Raw genomic sequence first — 23,256 nt, 5'->3', positions numbered from 1 at the left:
GCTTCATGCGCACTTCCTGAAGGGATGAAACTTTTTTTTCTTTGTAATCGAAACCGAATGATCAAATGTGCGTCTAAAAACTGGTTCATTACAACTATTGTGAACTCTCATGCAGAAGTTCAGACCTAAACTAAAAAGTGAAGTTGTATTCCAGTTTCAAGAAGAAGAAGCGGAGGAGGCGGTAACTGACTGACATAATGCACGCAGGCGTGTGGAGCGATAATAGGTAAACGATTTGCTATTTGTCACATGATTTTTGGGGATATAGCGTCTGTGTACTCTGATTAAAGCACGTCTCAAGACTCGGGGCGGCTTTGTGTGTGCTTGTTTAGTTGCCTTTACGGCGTTTTGAAATGGAGTCTCAGCCTATATTGGGGTAAGCTTCGCTTAATGTTGTGTATTTTTTTTGTACTATTAACTACATGTGAGGAGCCTAACTTTCGTTTTCCGTTACTCCACAGTCACCACAATCGGACCTATGGAGTGGCCAACCCCGGTTATGTACCAGCAGCAGCGGCGGTTGGACCTGGTAAGCTCCACGGAGGTTTCATTTCCATTTTGTACTTGAAATTTAAGTTTTTGTATTATTATTGTTGCAACATGTTAGAATATATCACTTCCGCCTTTTCACATCTGGATGACGTCATTTGACGTGCAGGTTAAGTGAGGTTTCTGACACCGAGGTCTCCGCAGCAGATCTGCGCGCGTTATACGGAGTTATACGGTACACTCATATAAGTTATAGTGTTGGTTATAACCGCGTTAAGAGTATTTTAGTGTAGCTGTAAAGAAACATCAGAATGGATAATAACATGAAGGGGAACGGTAAGTTACTCACGACTCTGTATTGTGGTCTTATCATGTATAAATAAACCTGTCAGTGCTGAAACATCTTACAACAACGAGCTGTCATTTAATCTGAATCTACTGTAAAGATCAAGTGATGAGTGTCTCTAACTATATTTTTTTAAAAGTTAGTCGTCTGTGTAATGCATGAAATCTTCACAAAGTCTACGTCCACTCACATGTGAGTGAACTGGTTCTTCTGGTTTTATTTCAGCAATGTTCGCCCCACCCGCAGCTGGTTCCCCGGGCCCTAGCGCTCCTCCAGCCAGCATGTTTGACAGCATGCCTGGCTATGAAGGAACATTAGCAGGAGGAGGAGGTACGTGCTCCTACAGTAGTCCTGTTGTCAATTATTAGGCACACCTATACAGTCTAATGAAGTCCAGTAAAACAGCTCTGCCACATACTTTACAGAGCTCACATGTACAGTTTTAGATGAAGCTGTCTGAGAGGTGTTTATTAACTATATGTTACAATACAACTGAAAAAGTGATAAAAAAACAAACAAACAAACACATCATTTCAAAGAAAATAGAAAAGACTTAGAAATACCTTTCATATATAGAGATGTGTTTGATGGATATTGGAATGTATTTCTTCTAGTACAACAACATCATAACCTCAATAATACAAACAATTAAATGAATAACTCTCTGAAAGTGACAATCGAAACTTAAAGGGATAGTTGTATGAGGTGTATCACTGTGGTCAGTCAGTTTGGAGAAGCAGACAGCAGATTATAGTCTGTGTAAAGGTAGAATTTATTGTTGAGCTGCTTCTGTTGGATTTTCCAGATGTATCTAATCAAGTGGCCACTGAGCATATATATTATATTTTATTATCCTTTCAGGCAAGATATTATTTACAATGACAGCCTGGCAAGCACCAAAAGACACTTGTACGGGAAAGGAAGAATATAAAAGACTAAATAATACTGATATATTACAATATACCAAGAATGATAAGTCATCAGAGAAAGCATTGAAACAGGACAAAAAAACCCTTTTAATATCTGTTGTAGGTGGATTTCTTCCCCCTCCAATGCCTGCTTACCCAGTACCTCAGCCTGAACCTGGACCTGAACAACCACATTGGAAGTAAGCCTAAAACGGGTTTCCTTCCTTTTTTATCAACATGTCTGCTTGCAAAATATTTTCCATAATACGGCTAAGATGAATGCAATAGAGGCATTTCACATGTTTGTACACTTCCCCTTAAAAGATTGGACTTAGTAACATCCTGTATCTTATTCCCTTACTGCTTACAGTATCCCATCTATAAGTGAAGACACTGCCCGGGAGGCGTTTGTCCTGTTCGCCTCCAGCAAGTGCTGCTATAGTTCAGCACCAGCAAAGGACGGTGTGATCACCGGCATGGAAGCATTCAATACCTACAGGGTAAGAGGCGGTCTATTCATGTGTGAAGGGCACGAGAATCAATAGACGTAGCAGCTTGAATAATAGTTTTGGATGTTCAGTGGATGAAGAAACAAATTGTCAGATTGAAAAATGACTCTTATTTGTTTTTCTTTGTTGTAGTACCGCCTGGAAACTTTCACTGAATCAAGATTAACAGAGTGGAGTCATGAGCCATACAATGGTACAGTAATATTACTCTGTGCATAAGTTGCACAAGTTGAATTCTTATCAGTCAGCTACTAAATGATACTGATAATCTAATATCTTGTTTTATTTGAATCAGGCCAACCTGTGGATGCCTTTTCCCAACCACCCCCAGGACCTTGGGATATACCTGCTCAAGCCCCCAGTTTTTTTATGGATGGCAAACAGACTATCAAAGTTCCTTACACATCATCTATGAAGGTAAATTATGTAACACGTGTCTGGAGAAGAAAAAGCTCCTGTAATTGCTTTTTCTGACCCAAAACATTTAATTTACAGCCTTGCCATGTTTGCCTGGGAATGGGGAGAAAACCTTGCAGAGACTGTGCCGGTGCTGGTAATGTAAGTAATTCACACAGACTTCATTGACTTTAAGACCTTTAGTGAGAACATCTGACAATATGTTTTCCTGTATTTCTCCTGGCAGAAAGTTTGTTGGGTCTGCAACGGATCTGGTTACCGCCACGGAGATGATCGATGCCACCACTGCAGCGGCAGAGGGAGGGACAAGTAAGTGTGGGACTTTTCTATTCTAGCATGCCACAATACACAGAGTCAAGCGTGTGTCTTGAGGTCACATTAGGAACAGTGTTAAATCTTAGATTGTTACGAGGACACTGACCTCTTCTCTTTGAGGCACAGACCAAATTTTGATCGTTACTATGGAGACTATGGTAAAAAACGTAGAAGCATCAGATAACAACATGGGAACACTAATGGGAACATATTTCCTTGTTCGGAGACCATTTACAAACATAGAGTAGTTGTGGATTAGCCAGAGAGGACCAACTCTTTAGAAATTAGGCAATGTATGTATAAATTTAAATTCAATAGACCTTTTAGCATGAGACATCTTGGACTTTTGTTCAACTGCCTGAACTGAGGATTAATGAATGGAGTTCTCCACAACACCCATTACATCTCATAGTTTTTTAATGGAGTAAAAACTGAGAGTAAGTTCAGTTCAGTTTGTGCTTTTCCTAAAAATCCTAATAATTATGACCTTTATTCTGTTTACAGTTGTAGCCACTGTCACGGACAAGGATCGACCCAGTGTCCCACGTGTCGTGGAAAACAACAGCTTCTGGTCTACATCAACTTGACTGTGAAATGGTGCTGCTTCCTCATTATTGTTTATCTGCAAGAATATCTGATTTAATCAACAGTTTTTCTTAATGATCTGAAAGTCATCAACATTATTGTTTCTTTACGTTGTTGATTATTGTATAACAGTTCTTCTTTACTACCCTGCCAGCCGGCTGGGGCATTTCTGTGTTCAATTTGCATGTTTTCCCCCGTCTGTTTGGCTCCTCTGCCGGTACTCCGGCTTCCTGCCACAGTCCAAAGACATCCAGGTTTTTGGGTTAATTGGTGACTCTAATTTGCCAAAAGGTATGAATGTTAGCCCTGTGATGAACTGGCAACCAGTTCAGGGTGTCCCTGCCTCTTGCCTCATGTCAGCTGGGATCAGCTCCAGCTCCATGCAACCCTGATAAGAATAAACAGTTCTGAAGAAAAAATAAATAAATCTTTTTTATGTGCATATTTTCAGGACCAACAACATTGACAACTATGTGGTGGAACAGTCAAGTGGACTGCAGGTGGACAACCTCAGCAAGGTGTCTGGCAAGGAGCTTTTCAGAGACTCTCAGTACATGGTAAAAGTTTCTCACTTTCTCAGGGGGCACAAGATAAAAATATGTGATTATTATGTTTCTTTAATTTGTAAAATATGCATATATTAGTAACAGTTAATTAAACTCTGTAAGGCGTAATACTGACCCTGTATTCAGAGGTCATAACTGTGTGTGTGCATCCGTCACCCATCACAATTTTTATTATCCTGCTTGATCTGTCAGCCAGTAAACGAACATCATCACAGTGATGGTGATTCAACACTAATTTCTGATTTTTCCTGTGTAGGTGTACCCAGTGGTAGGCTTCCCAGACCCTGCTGTGGTGCAAGCTGCACAGCGCCTTGTCAATGAGCACCAGGGCAAGTACTCCCAGACATCACGCATTCTGCAGCAGGTAATATTTTTATATGAAATAATAATATTTTGTAAATGGCAGTGGTTATTTCATGGAACATAGTATTTACACAGTGTACACACGTGTTACCCCTGTTTACTTAAGTATTACATGAGTATTAGCATCAAAATATACATACAGTACCTAAAGTAAAGTGTGCAAAGAGATATATATGATATTACTAGATTACAATTAGTGATGTACTGATGTGTAAAGATAGGGCTAATTTAAGCTACTTTATACACTGTTGTGTATTTTAATCCATAATAACAGACTGTATTTATTAGTTGACTCATAGTTTGTATTAATAATCCGAATGTGCAAAGTAACTACAGTACCTAAAACTGTGTGAAAAGTATTGACCTGCAAAACGTTGTGGAGTATAAAGAAGCTACCTCAAGTAGTACCTCAAAACTGTACCTAAATACAATACTTGAACAAATGTACTTAGTTACACCACTACTGGTTAATAGATTAGATCAAAGCTTAGTTTTGTGTTTGTGTAACATGCTCACATTTGCTTTCTTTGTCTGCAGCGTCAAACCATAGAGCTGATCCCCGTCACCAAGGTGACCTACTCATGGAAAGGGAACTCACACATTTACTTTGTTTACGGGAACGAATTCAAAGTTAGCGCGGATAACTATCCTGCAACCTGTTGCTGCTCTGTAATGTAACGGCAATTGATTGCATGTGAAGATTTTTCCCAGATCAGTGGGTATCAAAATGAGTCACTTTCACTTACAAAGTCAGTTAGAAGTCACGTTTGATGTTCAGTAAAGTTCACTGACTAACCAGCTGCGCAGGCAGTTTTTATTAATGTTGGAAATGTTACGTGCCATTTGCATGCAAGCACCATGAAGAAGAATTGTTTACTGCCACGCAGGGGCGCCGTATAGGGGGGAAAAGTTCCATCATGATTGAGTATATATATTTCAAATATAACAATGAAATGAATTATCTCTTTGTTTTTACGTGTTTTGTGCAGTAAAAGTTAAATAAAAATGGCCTTTAGCACATTTTTATGGTGGCTTTTAATCTTGCATCAAATAGTGAACTGCACTGCATACTGTATGCAGACTTGCATGCATGTACAAATCACCAGCAGTAAATATTGTGCTAGTACTACAAGACGCAAAACAGTTGCAAGCCTTTGATTAGAGTTATGTAAAGCTTTTGATGGGATGGTTAGGTCCTAGAGATGTGGTGACAACAGCTGCACAGAGGGGCCCCCTCAATATGATTTTGTTGTCATGGGGCCCAAAATTCCTGGCGGCGCCCCTGCTGCCACTATAATCGTACTATATTCTCATATCCTGAATATTTTTTGCTCATATACGTTAACACAAATAACACAACTATTTGATAGTGACTATTTTTTTATGTTTTCTCATGTTACTGAAATGTATTTGCTCTTGTAATTTTTGATTATTATTTGTCTGTAAATCACTTTTTTTTTTAAATGTGTTTGATTGATCGCTTGCTTTGCATTGATCCATTCATTTGAATAAATGGGTATTTCGCAATGTTTTTGCTGTCGTCATTAAAAAGTGGACAGTGTCGCTGGTGAAATGACGTGAGGAACGTGTGTGTGTGTGTGTGTGTTCGCCATAATGATAAATAAACCGTGAACAACAAAGCTAACAATAAAGCCAACTCGGCTTTGGCTGTGACACGGTGAACCGCACGTAGAGATCCAACCTGGAGGTGAACAAGCCTGGGCTCACAGCGGCGGACAGGAGTCTCTGTAAATCTGGTGAAACCGGTGAAGAAGTGAGCGGAACAACGAGGTAAAGTTAGCACGCTAAGCTAAGTAGCCAGCTAGGTTACATGCACAGGCAGGTTTGTGTTGTTTTTGCAGCGGGAATTGAACCTGACACAGTGTGCCGTGCGTGTCCGGACAGCTCAGGCTTCATGCAAACTGTAACACAACAAGAACCCAGAATTGGCCTCAAGAGTTTAAAGCCGGAGAGCTTAAAAGCAAGAGCAGCTTCCTTGTTTAGCCACAGTGTAGCGGCTAACGTTAGCCCAATAATCGCAACAGGCAGTGTGTGTGTTTGAGTTTGTTTGTTGAGTGGATGCAGGAAACCACGCAGAGTGTGAGAGAGCTCAGGCTGTGGTTCACAGTTAAATAAGAGAAGGTGCTATCTGCATGCTAACTCAAGGCATACGAGTCCCTGCATGTTTGACAGTTGCAGTCCCAGGAGGACAAGCTGCACCTGCACACAGTTATGTGATGTTTGTGAGGCGGCGGAGCGGAGCTGTTTGTTGCTCTTTGTCCTGCGGACCTTAACTAAATATATACTGCTTATATATGTGTGTGGCATGCGTGTTGTGTTATGCACTCATGACACACAGCTGCATGCTTTGTCACAGTCCTCCCCCTTGGACGCAGCAGATACGTGTAAATAACTGTGTGTATTAATGATTAAATGAACCTTAAATCTGCCCTCCTGATCATAACAGGCTGCGCTATGGCGTCGGCGTCTGCCAGTGTGGACTCCAAGGCAGAGCTGACTGCTCTACTGGAACAGTGGGAAAGGGAGCAGCAAGGCAGCACCCAGGAGCTGGTTACCATCCTCACCAAGTCTGTGTTTGTTTTCCCCTTCCTCACCAGCTGTTTTTTGTGTGTGTGTGTGTGTGTGTGTGTGTGTGTGTGTGTGTGTGTGTGTGTGTGTGTGACTTAAACATAAATGTGTTGATGTGCTGTAACTTTCAGAATCTCAGAGCTTGTGGAGAAAGAAACAGAGGAGTACCACAAAGCAGACCCAGACCCTTTCGATGATCGGCATCCTGGTATGGGAACAATAAAAAAAAATAAATAAAAAAAAATCAGAGCACACGATGGCAAGATTACTGGAGATTTTTTTAAAATGTGCATGTTTTTGACATTTCCCTCTTGGCCACTAGGGAGAGCTGATCCAGAATGTGTGTTAGGACACCTGCTCAAGATCCTATTCAAGAATGATGACTTTATGAACACCGTAAGGCTTTTTTTTTTTTTTCGCATGCAGAAATATAAAAGGCAGTTTTTTAGCATCAGAGTCAGAAGGTGATTTTATTTATTTATTTTCTCCTTCCTCCTTCATAGCTGGTGAATAGCTACGTGATGACCAGCAGAGAATTTTCCCTCAATGCAGCAGCCTGTCGCCTGCTTCAGAACATCATGCCTGGACTGGAGACAGCCGTGGTCTTTCAGGAAAAGGTGGGTTATTTCTGAGTTTGTGATAAGATAACAGCAGCTTGTTCAAACACTGTTTTTTTATGTTACCCTGTGATGGTTTTCCAGATCCATGACCCAACATGTTTAGTGTACCATGTTTCAGCTATGTTTAGGGGGTTACAAGTACATCAAATAATACTGCGTTTACACACCTTCCAACAGCGACTTTATACATTTGTGTTTAGCTTTGACCTAAATGATCACAAAACAAAGAGGAAGCTGCATTAAAAAAGGAGAATCTCTGTGATCTCTTTGGTATCAAAGCAGAATAGGGGCAGAAGGGAAGTTATTACTGAGTCAGTAGTAGTTCAACATGACTCTATCAAATGTAGATAAACAGAGACAACATGAGTTTTGTCTACAAACTCCATGTTTGCTTGTGGAGTCACAGTCCAGCCTGCAGGTTAGTTACACTTTGACCACTGTCCTGTGACTGTAAGCATGAGGACAGATAAACTGTCCTGTACTGTTTTAAAAGTTGCAAAGTCCTTTAAAGTTAAATTTGTTGTAAGTAATTTTATACTATAGTTTAACTGCACTAATACAGTTGTGATGGAAGCCATCATACATTTTTATTTGACAGTACTAAACATTTTCCTGATTAAGAGTCTGTTCACATTTGTCTCTCTAAATGCATTTCACCATTTTAATGTGTGTGTGTTCTCCTCAGGAGGGCATAGTTGAAAGGCTATTTAAGTGGGCCCAGGAGGCCGAGCAGCCTCTCAGAATCTATGCCACAGGCTTGTTGGCCGGCGCAATGGAGAACCAGGACATTGCAGCCAACTACAGGGAGGAGAACTCTGTTTTGGTCAGTTTTATTTGAATGAATAATGTATTAGACAACAGCTGATAAAACTGTTTTACTCACCATCAACTTTCCATTAATCTGGTTTCCATGCTTTACTTTGACAGGTGCCTTTGATGCTGCACCGCTTGCGTGAGCTCCAGGATAAGGATGCTGAGAATAAAAGAGAAATTAAACGGCCCAGCCCCAGGAAGACTTTGAGTGAGCCTTTGCTGCCTTTAGATGAGGAGACTGTTGATGGAGGCTTTGAAGACAAGCCCTTCACACCAGGCAGAAACGGCAGTGAAAGAGAGGGGGCGGGGCCAGAAGAGGATGGCGACATACACCTCTCAGCCATCGAGCCCGAAAACGAGCTTTCGTTCCGTCTCAACTCCCCTCATAAGACCAGCAGCCGGGCCAACTCGGCCGTAAAAACCATGATGAAGCCCATGTCTGCCCCGGGTTCGCTGACACACCAAAGTGTGTATGATGGCAGCAGCTATCTAAGAAGAAAGGCAGAGAGGGAGAGCGGCAGGACTTCCAAACACAAGCTAAATTTCTCTTTGCCAGAGCCAGAGAGGAACTTCAGTGAGCTTTCCAACAGCAGCTGGTCTGAGATGAGCCCCTGGGTGATCGGCAACAACTATCATCTTTACCCTCTGACACCAGAGATCGAGCAGAGGCTCATCCTGCAGTATCTCACACCTCTGGGAGAGTATCAGGAGGTTTGTCTTTGTTTATCATTTTATGCAAGTTATGAATTACCCTTGTCTTAACAAGGACTGTCCAGCAGATGTCAGTCTTCCATAATTATGATCAAAGAAGTTGTTCTGCTCTCATGCGCAAGTGATTCTGAAAGCTCCAGCAACTAGATATGTGCAGAGGTCCCTAGTAAAGAAAACAGATTTCTATGTTTCTTCATTCCTTCTTCTTCCTGCAGCTGCTGGCCGTGTTCATGCAGATGGGAGCTCGTGAGCTGCTCATGCATTACATGGATCTAAAGCAGACTAATGATGTGCAGCTCACCTTTGAGGCTCTGAAGGTAGACACTTACCTCCTGTAGTTGACCCTCCATGGTGCCATAACACAAGGTCAAACCCTCAAGACTTGTTTCTCTCCTTCTGTCTCTTCTCGCAGTACCTGGCTTCTCTGCTGTTGCACAAGAAGTTTGCTGCAGAGTTTGTGGCTCATGGAGGAGTTCAGAAGTTGCTGGAAATTCCCAGACCATCTATGGCTGCTACTGGAGTGTCTCTGTGCCTCTACTATCTTGCCTATAATCAGGACGCCATGGAAAGGGTAAAAAAAAGTCCTCTAGCTTTTTGGTTATAAATCCTCTCTAAAACAATAATTGTATTTAAATCTGCTGTACTGAATACAACAAAACCTGTATTACTGTGGACTGCATCTCTTCATGAAAAGTAACATACAAACAATGTTGTTAAAATAACACAGAGCGCCCCGATAACACCTATTACCTGGTAAGACATGCTTTCCACCACCTGCTTGCGGCTGTAGCTGACCGCCTGTGGAACACAAGTGATCAGGAACACAAAAACATTAACAAAGCAACGAAACATGATTTCTGTATAATACATTTAAAAATGCTATCTTTTGTCCACAGCAAGGTCTTGCTGCAGCGATTCAGGTTTGACTTAAGCCTGCAGCTATTTGCCGTGTCGTCCTCTCTCTCTCCCTTCTTTTTGGTCTATCTTTAGCTGTCTTGTATAAATAAAGTCAAAATAAATGCCCAGCAAAATAAAAAATAACACAATATAGTCATTCACAAAACCATCTTGACATTAATCTTGAGGTATTTGAGGAGAAATGATACTTCAGTGTAGCTCTAGTCGCGGTGCACATTTGTATTCATTGGCCTGTCCTCCCCCCTCAAGGTGTGCATGTTGCCCCACTCCATCCTGTCAGATGTGGTTGGTTACACGCTGTGGCTGCTGGAATGCTCACATGCGTCTGGCTGCTGCCACGCCACCATGTTCTTCTCCATCTCCTTTTCTTTCCGCGCCGTCCTGGAGCTCTTCGACAAGCAGGACGGGCTCCGACGCCTCGTCAATCTGGTAGGGCAAACCAATAACCACGTTAACTCAACCGTCTGTATCGTTCACAGAAAATGTGATATATTAACAGATAAACTAAATAGTCAGTACAATATCACAACATAACGTAACAGATGCTGACTGTGTACTAATATGTGATATGATTGTTTCCAGATCAGCACATTGGAGATCCTGAACCCAGAGGACCAGGGAGCGCTGCTGAGTGATGATGAGATTTTCTCCAGCAGGCAGACGGCCAAGCACACCTGCATGGCCCTGCGCAGGTACTTTGAGGCCCATCTGGCAATAAAGGTGGAACAGGTGAAGCAGTCGCTGCAACGCACAGAGGGGGGTGCTCCCATTCACTCCCAACCATACTATAAGGTATGCAGAGGACAAAAGATAGCATTTTTAAATGTATTATACAGAAATCATGTTTCGTTGCTTTGTTAATGTTTTTGTGTTCCTGATCACTTGTGTTCCACAGGCGGTCAGCTACAGCCGCGAGCAGGTGGTGGAAATGATGGAGTTTCTTATAGAGTACGGTCCACTCCGGCTATACTGGGAACCAGCGGAGGTCTTTCACAAGCTTTCCTGCGTCCAGCTTCTCCTGCAGCTCATTTCCATTGCCTGTGACTGGAGGACCTACTATGGCAGGTGTGGACCAGACACTAATTCTCGTCTATTTCCCTTTTCCTTTTCTTACATCCAGGTATTAAATGACTTGTGATGTTCTTTCCTTGAAGGAGCGACACGGTGCGTTATGCCCTTGACATCCTGAGTATCCTCACAGTTGTTCCAAAGACCCAGCTGCTGTTGTCTGAGGCTGTCGCTGTGCTTGATGAGGGGGGATCCTCTGTTTCCACTGTTGGTAGGTCTTCATCATCAGTGTTCATCTATAAAAGTTCATCCAAAAGATACTTTTAGTTGTCTACTACTTAGAATACGAGTAGTTACAAGCACATTCATGGCATACATTATGCAGTGTTGTAGTATTACTCTCCACAGAGTGTAATAACATGCAGTATCTTTGTATGTTTATTTCAAAGAGGTTGTGTCCGGCCCTGCTGAGAACACGACTCGAGGTATTATTTTTCGTTCAAATATATATATATTTTTGTTTGTTTTTCCTCTCAGGGATGAGTATAGTCCTGGCCGTGGCAGAGGGAGAGGTATTTGTAAATGATGCCGAGATTCAGAAGTCGGCTCTGCAGGTCGCCATCAACTGCGTCTGTGCTCCAGACAAACGCATGTCCAGCATTGGCAAGTTCATTGCGGGCACCCCACGTCGCCGCCTGCCTCAGCAGACCAAAGCCAGTGAGAGCGTGCTCACTAAGATGTGGAATGTGGTGCAGTCTAACAATGGCATCAAGGTAGAGTCAAATTACGCCAGCTGCCAAAGTCTGTTTTTAAAGCTGTACTTGACTTTAAAAAAAAAAAAAAAAACATTGACAAAAGGGTGACCTCAGAGTCTTTCTGGTCGTTCTGTGGCAGTGGCTGACATTTTGAGACATTTCATGACAGGCGGTAAATGGACTTATATAGTCCCCTTTTAAAATGTTTTGTTCCGTAAATCAATGATTTATCATCAAAGCCATGTTTATATGAAAGTTTACAGAACTAGGGGTGTAATATACAACATTCTGAGTCTGGAAAAGATGCAAGATTTGCTGGTATCACAAAGTCTGCCATGATACGATTTTGATTTGATTTAATTCAGGAGCCTGAAATCGATATTAGACAATATCATATGCCCATTTAATATGACTGGGATAGCTGAGCTGTCTTGACATTCACAAATATGAGCAGTCAGTAACAGATTTGAATGACAGTACTCGGGGAGAGGAGTGCGGAGAGTTAAACCAGCCTGTTCCTAACAGTCCAGCAGGGCCATCTTTGTGAAACAGAAACTCATCCCTCACTTTCTCGCTGCCTGGTTGACAGCCACCTCCCCTCACACGAAGCAAACAATAAAGTTATTATGCTTTTTACAGACTGGCAGTTAATCCCTGCTGTGAGATTTTGTTTTTGTGGCTGAGATTAACTTTTAGCTCTCTCTCAGCAGCTGCACGGCCCTGAAGCTGAAGCAGAAGCTGTAACTTATACCTGTAACTCTTAACCTGCCTTACAAACGACAGTAGTCGAAAGTAGTCGCTCCCAACTCACCCAGTCAGAGACTCCCTGCGGCAACGTTTCCTTGAAGAAATTTAACTTTGTTAAGCCACCAGAAGCATTTTCATAAAAAAACTTAAATGGATGCAGTGACAGATAATGTTAGCGTTCTGTTTTTTATACTGTTGAATGTTTATAAAGGAAATAATATGGATCTATGATCATTCAGATGATACACCTGTCCAGATCAGACAATAGCCTCTTGATTAGGAATGTCATTATTGTGAGTTGCATGCTCCCTGAGCAAAGATTTGAGTTTTTTCAGAGCATCCTTTGAACAAAAGTCCTGCACTGAAGCACTGAAATACCTTTCTTTAGCATTTTGGGAGTGCACCTCTTATAACTATTGCTGTGTGTCAGTTCACACAGTTGTGAGGCTTTCTAAAAATGATAATAAAAATGTTCCATTCTTCAGTTCTGTCAGCCAGTATTTTCAACTTACATTCGCCGTCTGTCCTGTAGGTGCTGCTGTCCCTCCTGACGGTGAAGATGCCCATTACAGATGCAGATCAGATCCGAGCTCTGGCTTGTAAGGCTCTGGTGGGTTTGTCTCGCTCCAGCTCTGTCAGACAGATCATCAGCAAGCTGCCTTTGTTCAGCAGCGGACACATCCAGCAGCTCATGAAGGAGCCCGTGCTCCAGGACAAACGCAGCGAACATGTCAAGTTTTGTAAGTTTGCGGCTGAGCTGATAGAAAGGATCTCTGGGAAGCCGTTGCTGATCGGTACGGACGTGTCTCTGGCGTGGCTGCAGAGAGCCAGTGTGGTTGCTCAGTCAAGGATCTCCTTCCCCGACAAAGAGCTGCTGCTGCTTATTAGGAACCACCTTGTGGCCAAAGGCCTTCATGACACAGCTACCACACTCACCAAGGAGGCAGATCTCCCGATGGCATGTTTGTCTCATTCTTCCCATTCAGCTTCTGCTTTTCCTCCTGTCGCTCCTCCCCTTCCGGCCTCTCCTGTTGCTACTCTGCCCCGCACCCCACGGCTGGCCAACGGTGTTGGGTCAAGACTCGGAAACCATCCCTCACATTCATCCACCCCAGGAACTAGCAATCCACAAACACGGCCCTCTACATCACAACCCACTGGGTCTTCTGCTGCTGCTTTCCCCTCAGCGTCTGTCCCCCACTGTAGCAATGGCTCACCGCTGATAGGACGAATTGTTTTCTCTCGCGAACGGCAAGCAGCGTGCAGTGCTGTGAGCTGCAAGAAACCTCGGGTGCTGAGGCAGAAGTCTGATCATGGTGCCTTCAGCCAGAGTCCAGCCATGAAGAAGCAGTTTGACAGGCACCTGCCCTCCCCTCCTGCATTAGACAGCATCATCACAGAGTACCTGAGGGAACAGCATGCACGCTGCAAAAACCCTGTGGCAACATGTCCGCCTTTCTCTCTCTTCACCCCCCATCAATGCCCTGAGCCCAAACAGAGACGCCAAGCACCCATCAACTTTACATCCCGGCACACACGGAGGGTTATATATCCTAAATACGGAGGAGTGGATGGAGGCTGCTTCGACAGACATCTGATCTTCAGCAGGTAGGTAAAACACAAAGTCCGATGAGGTGTCCACCCTCCAAAAAAACGTCTCTCTATATCCTTTATTTTACGTTTGGCAGGTTCCGTCCCATCTCGGTGTTCAGGGAGGCAGACGAAGACGAGAGCGGATTCATGTGTTGTGCCTTCTCAGCTCGCGAGCGGTTCCTGATGCTCGGGACGTGCACGGGGCAGCTCAAACTCTACAACGTGTTTACAGGCCAGGAGGAAGCCAGCTACAGCTGTCACAGCTCAGCCATCACTCACCTGGAGCCCTCACGGGTCCGTAGAGAAAGCTACTTGCATATCAGTTGTTGTATACAACGTCTCTTTGTTTCCAAATGTAATCTTTCTTGTCCTCTTACATGATAACAAGATATTTAAAGTCCCACTTCTACGTTAAATTGTTGGTTTACTTTAATACGTGGATGTACAAGCAGGATCTTGTGACATCATAACTGGCCTAGGAATAGATGTAATATATATGATATCAGAATATTCCAAGCAGAGTGTGTGTTTATGTTTGAAAACCTGCATCTTTAACCATCATATTCTGTGTTTTTAGGATGGTTCTCTGCTCTTAACGTCAGCCTCTTGGAGTTACCCTCTGTCTGCACTGTGGGGCATGAAATCAGTGTTCATCATGAAGTAAGTGATATTTGTTCAAGACACTGAACCCATATTTTTAGCAGCTACATAAAAAATGCACTCTCTTAAATAAACATCTGAAGCACTGAAACATATGGAGTGCGAAATCGCCAGTAAGCGCTTTCTGACCACAGACTATTGATCAACAGTTCAATTGAGCCACTCTGTGATCCCACTGCCTCCGTGCATGTGGTCTTCTCTGCCCAATGATAAAGCAGCTTTATACTGTCAAAAGAGGGAGCTGCCCAAAGGAGATGACATGCTGTTTAATTATGCACGCTAACAGCCTGAGGGCTGCAGTCTTCAGTTCACGGGACACGAGCACTTGGCTTCATTCTGCCGCACAGTTTAACCGAGGCAACACTGGGACTGTGCCGATAGATGCTGATTTGTCCTGCGACGTCTTTAAGCAATTTTAGGGTTTAAACCTTTGTACTCATACTGGCTTGGTGTTTTTGATGTCTCTTTGTCTTCAGGCATTCGTTTCTGGGTGACCATTACGTGGAGTTCAGTAAGCTTTCACAAGACCGAGTCATCGGGACAAAGGAACATATAGCACGAGTACGTATGTCAGCATTTAGGTACTAAAAAACATCCATCAATGGTGAACACTTACATTCAGCTCTGCTCTTTGACAGATTTATGACATCCAGACAGGTCAGGTAACTCTGACTCTAAACAACCCCGACCTGGCCAACAACTACAAGAGGAACTGCGCCACCTTCAACCCGACAGATGACCTGGTACTGAACGACGGTGTGTTGTGGGATGTCCGCACGGCTCAGGCCATCCACAAATTTGACAAATTCAACATGAATATCAGTGGCGTGTTCCATCCCAATGGCTTGGAGGTCATCATCAACACAGAAATTGTATCCTTGAGATACTTGGGTTGACAAGAGCACAGCAAGAGTTAGGAATGTTGTTTTTGACTCATCCTCACAGTCTCTAAAAGTAATTGTACGTTCTGGGCTCAACCGTGCTTATTTAACGTTGGACTTAAGTAATGATTATTGAGCATTTCAGAAATCTGATCAGGACCAAAAAGATTGTATCAGTGTTTAAATTTATAGTCGCTCCAATGATAGGATGGCTATTCAGTTTTATTTCACTGCTGAACATTAAATATTTATTTCACTAAAAATTGATTTTACAGCCCTCAGGATGGTTTTAATTGCTGTGTAATTAAATTTGTAGCAGATTTAGTTGATACAAATGAAAAAAGAGTCCAATGGTCCTTAGTTGGCGTCTCAGTGGGATCTGCGGACCTTCCACCTCCTCCACACAGTTCCCGCTCTGGACCAGTGCAGAATAGTCTTCAACAACAACGGCACTGTCATCTATGGAGGTAAATACAGAAGCGTGATGGGTAATGTAGCACATTTGGCATCAAGCCTACAACTTACCCCACAGTCCACAGTCAGAGCAAGTGTGTGAAAGGTGTGTTTGAGTCAAAGGCTGGTAATTATGAACCAAAAGTGAGCATGTGTGTATTTGACGAGAGGTGTGAACAGAGCCTGTAGAGGTGTGTGTGTGCGTGTGCGCGTGTGTGCGCGTGTGTGTGCGTGTGTGCGTGTGCGTGTATGTGCTTGATACCACAGTCACTCAGAGCCATATGGGCAGAAGGCTCAGTGTTGGACCGGCAACAGAGAGAACCAGCTGGTTCACGCCACCCCACAGGAAGAGCCATGGGCACGTCGTAATGGCTCTGTGACCACTTGAACCTCTCAGGAACCCGAACCAACTCGCTGTGCGCCGTCTTTATTTACTCTCTCACTCATACTGGAGCTCTTTTCTTTTCGCAGCAATGTTGCAGGCTGATGACGAAGACGACATGATGGAGATGCAGATGAAAAGTCCGTTTGGTTCATCGTTCAGGACCTTTAATGCCACAGACTACAAACCAATTGGTAAGACGTCTTGCCCCCTCACCTCATGTCTTTCATAATGATTGATGGTTTTACTTAAAACCACTTTTTGCTACTTAATTAGCCGATTACTGTAATATTTAATATACTATTGGTAATAATAATAATTTAATAGTTTGACACATTTTCTTTGCTCTCCCCAGCCACGATTGATGTCAAGAGGAATATATTTGACCTTTGCACTGATACCAAAGACTGCTACCTGGCTGTGATTGAGGTAAATTAATGTGGCATTATTATTTTTTGATAAATGTAGGGATAATTTATGTATCTTATAAATATATTAAACGTTCTTTTCCTCCTGCCTGTCCTGTAGAACCAAGACTCTGTGAACACTGACACGGTGTGCAGGCTGTATGAAGTTGGTCGGCAGAGACTTGCAGAGGAAGAAGAGGAGGAGGATGAGGAGGATCAGGTTCTAACTTTGTTCTTTTAATCCAGATCGTGCAGTGCATGTTTGGTTCCTTCAGGGTGGGATTAAAATTAATTGTATCAATTGTAATTTACCTTTTTTGTGGCCATCTGTGCACCAGGAGGATGACGACCAGGAGGAAGACGACGACGATGACGAGGATTCAGACGATGACGTCGATACAGATCCGCTTATCGCCGAACTAGAGAATGAGAACGGTGGAGAGGATGAGGATGACGAAGAGGAAGACGATGGGAACGATGAATTCTCTCCCTCTGATGAAGAGGTCGCACGCCTTCTCGAAGAGGATGTCGACGTTGGGGATGATGACGATGACAATGACGACGATGACTCTGATAATGATGACGTTGATCTGGATGGCGACAATGGTGGGTAGTGCTTCAAGTCAACTTTACAAGGGTTTCTAAAGTTCTTATGAAGTTTTACAATGTTGAGTTAAATCATAAGGCCTTTGCATATGTCATATATAGCTAAACCCAAATGTAACGTGCAACGTCACCCATTGATTTGTGGAAAATCGTTTCGAAAGCTTGAGTTTGTCATTATGGACCCTTGCGATCTTAGGTTTTTTTGTTCCAGAAGTGATCACATTTTGTAGAGTATGGAGCTGGTGGGTGATGTACTACGAGTTGGGCTGCACTGTTGGTTCTGACTCAGGTTTCAAGCAGGGAAAAGGGCAGGCTGTCTGCTCACAAAGTTTCTCGTGTTACAGCAAAACAGGGCACTACAATATTTTCCTGAAAACATTTGAGGTGAGAAATAGATAACACCGTAACATAATCCTAATTCACATTTGAGCAGCAGTGCCTAGTTTGACAGTTTGATCTGAGCTTCACGAGCCTGGTGTGATACGATTTGTCAAACACAAGGTAGTCGGGGTAAATGATACCCTGCTTTATCGTCTATTTTACTCTAAATAGGATAAAAAATCACAAAGTGAACATCATGCTGTGTGGAAGAAGACTTGAAACCAGCAATTGAGACCACAAACTAATGAGGAAACTCTTTACTGAGGTAATAAATTAAGTGAGAAGTAAAGTAATTTCACCATAAGACTCCCAGTCCAATCGGGATGCCCCCTACTGGCCAGTCAAAAGAACGCAGGTTTAAGACACTTGGGTATTGGCTTCACGTCACAGGACTAAAAGCCCCGTCCACTAATTATATACTGTTGGTGGTTGACGGTTAAACCGCGTGCACTGAGTCATTTTGAGAACCAAGTGACTCATTTCCTCAGAGGGTTGATGATTTTAAATCTGGAGGTTTTTGAGAAGCTCTCAGAAACTGCTCAGAAACTCCAAACGTAGATTTGGATTAAATACATACAAGAGTTAAATACATGTTTATAGTAAAATACACAAGCCTAAAAAAGAAAGACATGACTTTGATTTTCCATCAGTGTTAAAACATGGCAATTAACTGTCTTTCATGAGGTTTTGTAATTTCAGCAGTAAAATGTATAAATTGTGCATCATCATAAGAACAAACTGTTCACATGGAACGAAAAAGTGAATTCATTTTAAATTGGAATAAGTTCATAAACTAAGGGTAAATTATTTTATGTGCCAACTATTTACTGAATCTTGTACATGCAATTAACTCACTTACAGTATAAACCCATTCACTTACAGTAACTAACTGTTGGAAACTTTGAGAACAAAATGACACACAAAAATAATCATCACATCGCAGCCAATTATGTGAATACTTGTCACATTTTTTTAACCCTCTACTCGTGTTGCCATTGTTTCAAAATAAAAGTGCCCTGTGCCAAGAAGACCGACTTAGCCGGATGAGAATTAACAGCATCTTTTTACCTGATGTGAGCATGTTTGCAGTCTTGGATATGTGATGCAAGAAGGCTGATGTTTGGTCCAGTTTCTCTGTTTTCATGCTTGTCTGGTTAGAAATGCTGTCCTTCCCAGTGGAATTTAAAAACTGCTGTCTTGGTTTTTCCAGACGTTGAGAGGATAACAGAAGAAGCATGAATTTGAGAGGAAAAAAAACTGATGCAGTGTTTTTTTCACATTTTGCCAAAGCTGCTTTGTTTTTGCCGTTTTGGCAGTTCTACTCTTTACCCACTGACCTCTGCAGCACCATGTCTCTGTATCCTCGCATTTCTAAATCTGTATTTGTCTATCACACACACAGACAGCTCAGACAACTCTGACCTTGAGGATGACATAATTTTATCCCTGAATGAGTGAGGAGCCATCAGCATCTGGGACCGAGGACCAGGACAACATGTCAAGACTTCTGCCTCATAGACATTTGAGCTGCAGTACAGGAGGCAAAAAAGAGGATAAAATCAGCAGATAAGGTGGGAGATAACTTGGAGCACTGCCAGTTTGAAACAGTAGGTGTCTGCACACATTGAGACTCTGAGTGACAGGACCAAGAAAGAACAATCTCATAGAGATGGAGGAGGGGAAACCAAGGCACACAAATTAACTTACTGGTGGGCAAAAATGATTGTATTTGATATAGTTTTATAAAACAAGTGGGCTTGATGATGAGTGAAATGGCTAGTGTGTAGATGCAGTGAAGAAAATTTTTATATTTTATCACATTCACGGCTCTTTAAATGAGTTCATTTGATATTGATTCACTCATTTTATAAGCCTATGTTTGGTCATAGATTAGTGTTTGTAGGGGGAAAGGCTTACATTGCAGGGCTGTGCATCTGCATTTGTGTGGCAAAGGATACAATGTTCTCTAAAGCTTGTATTTGGCCAAACCACCTGATCACCAAAAAGTACTAAAAGTATTGAAGTAGGCAGCTAATGCACAAACATGTTGCTGATGTCTTATCAAAAACACCGTTCAGATTTTTCTTTCACCATAAAACCGATGACCAAAATGCCATACGCAGCACTGCTATTTGTGAACATCGCCTTCTGATTTCATTTTGTAAATAGGATCAGTTTTGTGCTCTTGAATTGCTGGGGAACCATAACTAGTGTGGACACTGTAACAAAACTATTCACACCTGCTCACTGTCAGACATATAGAGGCTTCTTCAACTCTGTACAATTGTGTATTTTCTTTATTTTTTACAGACCTTTCATCCAGTAAACCCAAATCCTTAACTGGATCAACCACTCGAGGATTTGCTGGATGTTTCTTTAAAACGTTACAAGGTTTTGTGCTGTTGTTAACGGCACAAATCCAATCACACAGTAAAAAAAGTGAGTTAAATGTTAAAAACCTTCACATTAACTTTGGTTCACAACTGATAAAAAAGCAAACCTCATCTATTGGAATAAAATCTGCACTTGCTAAATCTCAAAAGAAAACAAGAAAAAGATAGTGTTAAGATTTAGCAGGCATCGACCTCTCTTCAGAAAAAAAATGCCTTGTACTTGCACACTTTTTAAAGCAGTGCAAACATTTCACGTTTTTTCTGATGTTATTTGCCTTGTATCTATTCATTTTGCCTGCTTTCTTTTCCACAAGGAGACTTTTCTGTTGACTTTCTTGAGACGGTTTATGTACAGCTTGTATGTATCTAAAGTATTTTTACTATAAATAAAGCCGCAAAAATTAGTTTTGGGTTCTTCTTTTATGAAGTGTGAATGATGCTTGCAGATACTAGACACTTTATGAGCTGTTATTAGACAGTGTCTTGAAAACAGGTGGTTCTTAAAAGGAAGAAAAACTAGAGTGTGTGCCAAAACCGGTGTCAATATAAAGGGCTAAATAACACATAAACTTCATAATTAAAACCTGAAAGCAAGAAACTCTGTAGGGAACTTAATCTTTAGTTTGACAGAACACAGGCAATTTATTAACCAAGGGGGTACCATTAGGTTTGTGCTTGGTTGATTATTGTTCAAAATGTACATATTATTCCAACACAGGCATGTAGTATCCATTTTTATGTGGATGATACAATCTTATATATACATAGTTCTTCTCCAAATCAAGCCATCTCTAGAATCCTTTAACACTCTTAAGATATTATCTGCATCACCTCAAGCATGCACTAGAATTGAAGTTGTTTAATCTTACAAGTATCTGGGAATTTGGATAGATAACAGTCTTACTTTTAAACCTCATGAGGAACAATTGGTACACTTTTGGCAATTGAAATACCACATGAATACATGCTGAACTTGCTTTACATTGAGTCATTTAGCAGACGCTTTTATCCAAAGCGACTTTTAGAGAAGGGATAATCATGGTATAGTGCGATAAGAAGTGGAGTAATAAGTGCTATTGCAATTCTTAAAGGGGTAGGTTTAGCATGTCTGGTTGTTGGTAGTGCTAGGAGAGAAGGCACTCTCTGAAGAGCTGGATCTTAAAGGAAGAGAGGAACGCTCCTTATCTGGTAGGAACTTGTGGTGCATTCCACCAACGGGGAACTGACAATAAAAGTCTGGATTGCCTTAAACAAACAGGTGGGAGAGCCAGGCGTCGTTCATTGGTGCCGCTTTCTGGTACTTGACACCATATAAATTGAATTAAATACAAACAACTGTAACACCTGTTAGTTTTGTCCCATTGGATCAATTTAAGCTCTTATTTTTAGAGATGTCTGTAATTGTTCTTGATGCTGTTTGTGTTGTTGTGTCTTATGTCCTTTTAGTTTCTCCTGCTGTACTCTGGTCTCTTGTGCAAAACAGATCTACCACAATAAATAAACATAATGGTAATATTAATTCTATCAACAGTGTCCCTCGACAGTCAGGAAAAATCATTATCTACTTATCAGTAAAGTCAGTTTTGGTAAATTATTCTGATTTCCAGTGAGATTACAATTTTCCAGGTTGCCTTTAAATGAGAGAAACACTGCAGGAAATGGAGCTAATAGACAACCTGTAAGGGGGAAATTGTGCATTTACATTAAGAATAAGCAGCAGCTGAGTTAAGATATATATATTAGTCATATATTAGTTATGCAATACATTTGTTACATATGAATAATCACATTGCAATCACATTTATTGTCTTTAATGTGCTAATATGCCTTGCATTTTTCCTAAAGTAACATTACTCGGCTGCCTTGATTGTTAAATTGTGCATGCAGGGATTTGCCACTAAATTTTCCTGTGGCCTCCCCCACAGTTAATAATAGCACACATTAAAATAGTCACCCAAACCACATTAAGAAGGATCAAATAAGTCTTTTAAATCGTGTGTGTGTGTGCGCATGCATGTGTATGTCCATGTGTACAGACAGTGATTATGTGTACAGGGAAGCACAGAGCGCATGAAATGTATGATGCTGAGGACTGTAAAGAAAGAAGAATGTGCGTGTTTTTGTGTGAAGGCAGGTGATGGATGAGTTGGTAGGACATGCTTCTTATTACCTCCTCGGCTGGCTCTTATTGTCTGCTGGCTTTGGGAGTGTTAAAACAGATAGCAGCTCTCACTGTATTAGGCAATCCCTGTTTGCAGTGGACCTGCCTCGTCCTTACAGCACTGCTGCTGTTGCTGCTGCTGCTGCATCAGAGCTAAATGTAGCCACTGCTCTTCCCAATCTGAACAAGTAAAATACAGAGCCTTTTTCAAATCTTTTATAATTTAAAATGTCCTGTATGGCAGTTTTTTGCTTTTGCATACAGTAGTGTCACTTGAGCACAGTATTACGGAAGCTTTTGTTCTATTAGATTTTTATTTATTTTTTTTTCTCAAATGTTTATTAGCTGGGATGCATATTTAGCTTGTAAAACGCCCCACACTCCTCCAGCTTTATGTATGTGATTGGAACACCGCCCACAGTGTTCCACTTCAAGTAATAGACAGATGGGAGTCAGTCACAGCGTCGTTATGATGGAGAGAAATTACCCTACTGAATACTGCCCTCCCTCCCACACTACATCAAACTCACTGGACGCTCAATATTCACCAAATCACTATTTTTCTGCTCATGATTGCCTTGTCTATAGACAAGACAGCTTAGTGCATTGAAATTACCAGCCGTGCACCGAAGCTTCTTTTTTTTTCTCGATGAATAATGCATATTCATCTGGTTTAAAAC

General features: G+C 41.9%; 2 protein-coding genes across 4 annotated transcripts; both read left to right on the top strand.

The window, feature by feature from the left end:
* Window positions 1–42: 42 nt before the first annotated feature.
* Window positions 43–5,511, top strand: ssuh2rs1 (ssu-2 homolog, related sequence 1). 3 transcript variants are annotated; one of them, XM_010751375.3, is made up of 13 exons: window positions 43–226; window positions 462–529; window positions 1,061–1,165; window positions 1,868–1,943; window positions 2,114–2,243; window positions 2,385–2,445; window positions 2,548–2,669; window positions 2,748–2,810; window positions 2,896–2,978; window positions 3,489–3,581; window positions 4,021–4,126; window positions 4,392–4,499; window positions 5,036–5,511. In XM_010751375.3, exons 1-13 carry the CDS (start codon window positions 198–200, stop codon window positions 5,174–5,176), a joined length of 1,185 nt encoding a protein of 394 aa, XP_010749677.1. In that variant the 5' UTR covers window positions 43–197; the 3' UTR covers window positions 5,177–5,511. The 3 variants fall into 3 exon arrangements, with proteins under 3 accessions (XP_010749677.1, XP_010749685.1, XP_010749693.2); XM_010751383.3 differs by lacking the exon at window positions 43–226 and adding an exon at window positions 233–376 and having other exon boundaries at window positions 5,036–5,176; XM_010751391.3 differs by lacking the exons at window positions 43–226; window positions 462–529 and adding an exon at window positions 650–825 and having other exon boundaries at window positions 5,036–5,176.
* A 145-nt stretch (window positions 5,512–5,656) lies between these two features.
* dcaf1 (ddb1 and cul4 associated factor 1) lies at window positions 5,657–20,819 on the top strand. The gene is made up of 25 exons (XM_010751401.3): window positions 5,657–6,289; window positions 6,966–7,086; window positions 7,219–7,295; window positions 7,410–7,483; window positions 7,591–7,704; window positions 8,393–8,530; window positions 8,635–9,231; window positions 9,447–9,548; window positions 9,644–9,802; window positions 10,399–10,578; window positions 10,732–10,941; window positions 11,045–11,214; window positions 11,304–11,428; window positions 11,695–11,930; window positions 13,192–14,267; window positions 14,348–14,546; window positions 14,830–14,912; window positions 15,389–15,473; window positions 15,551–15,784; window positions 16,167–16,260; window positions 16,718–16,822; window positions 16,984–17,057; window positions 17,157–17,255; window positions 17,374–17,641; window positions 19,425–20,819. The coding sequence occupies exons 2-25, from the start codon at window positions 6,974–6,976 to the stop codon at window positions 19,478–19,480; spliced, it is 4,668 nt and encodes a 1,555-aa protein (XP_010749703.1). The 5' UTR covers window positions 5,657–6,289; window positions 6,966–6,973; the 3' UTR covers window positions 19,481–20,819.
* Window positions 20,820–23,256: the final 2,437 nt, after the last annotated feature.

Source organism: Larimichthys crocea, chromosome XV (genome assembly GCF_000972845.2).
Source record: "Larimichthys crocea isolate SSNF chromosome XV, L_crocea_2.0, whole genome shotgun sequence".
In the NCBI taxonomy this organism is placed as follows: domain Eukaryota; kingdom Metazoa; phylum Chordata; class Actinopteri; family Sciaenidae; genus Larimichthys; species Larimichthys crocea.
Note: the sequence above shows the minus strand (reverse complement) of the source record. Positions and strands in the feature narration are given on the sequence as shown.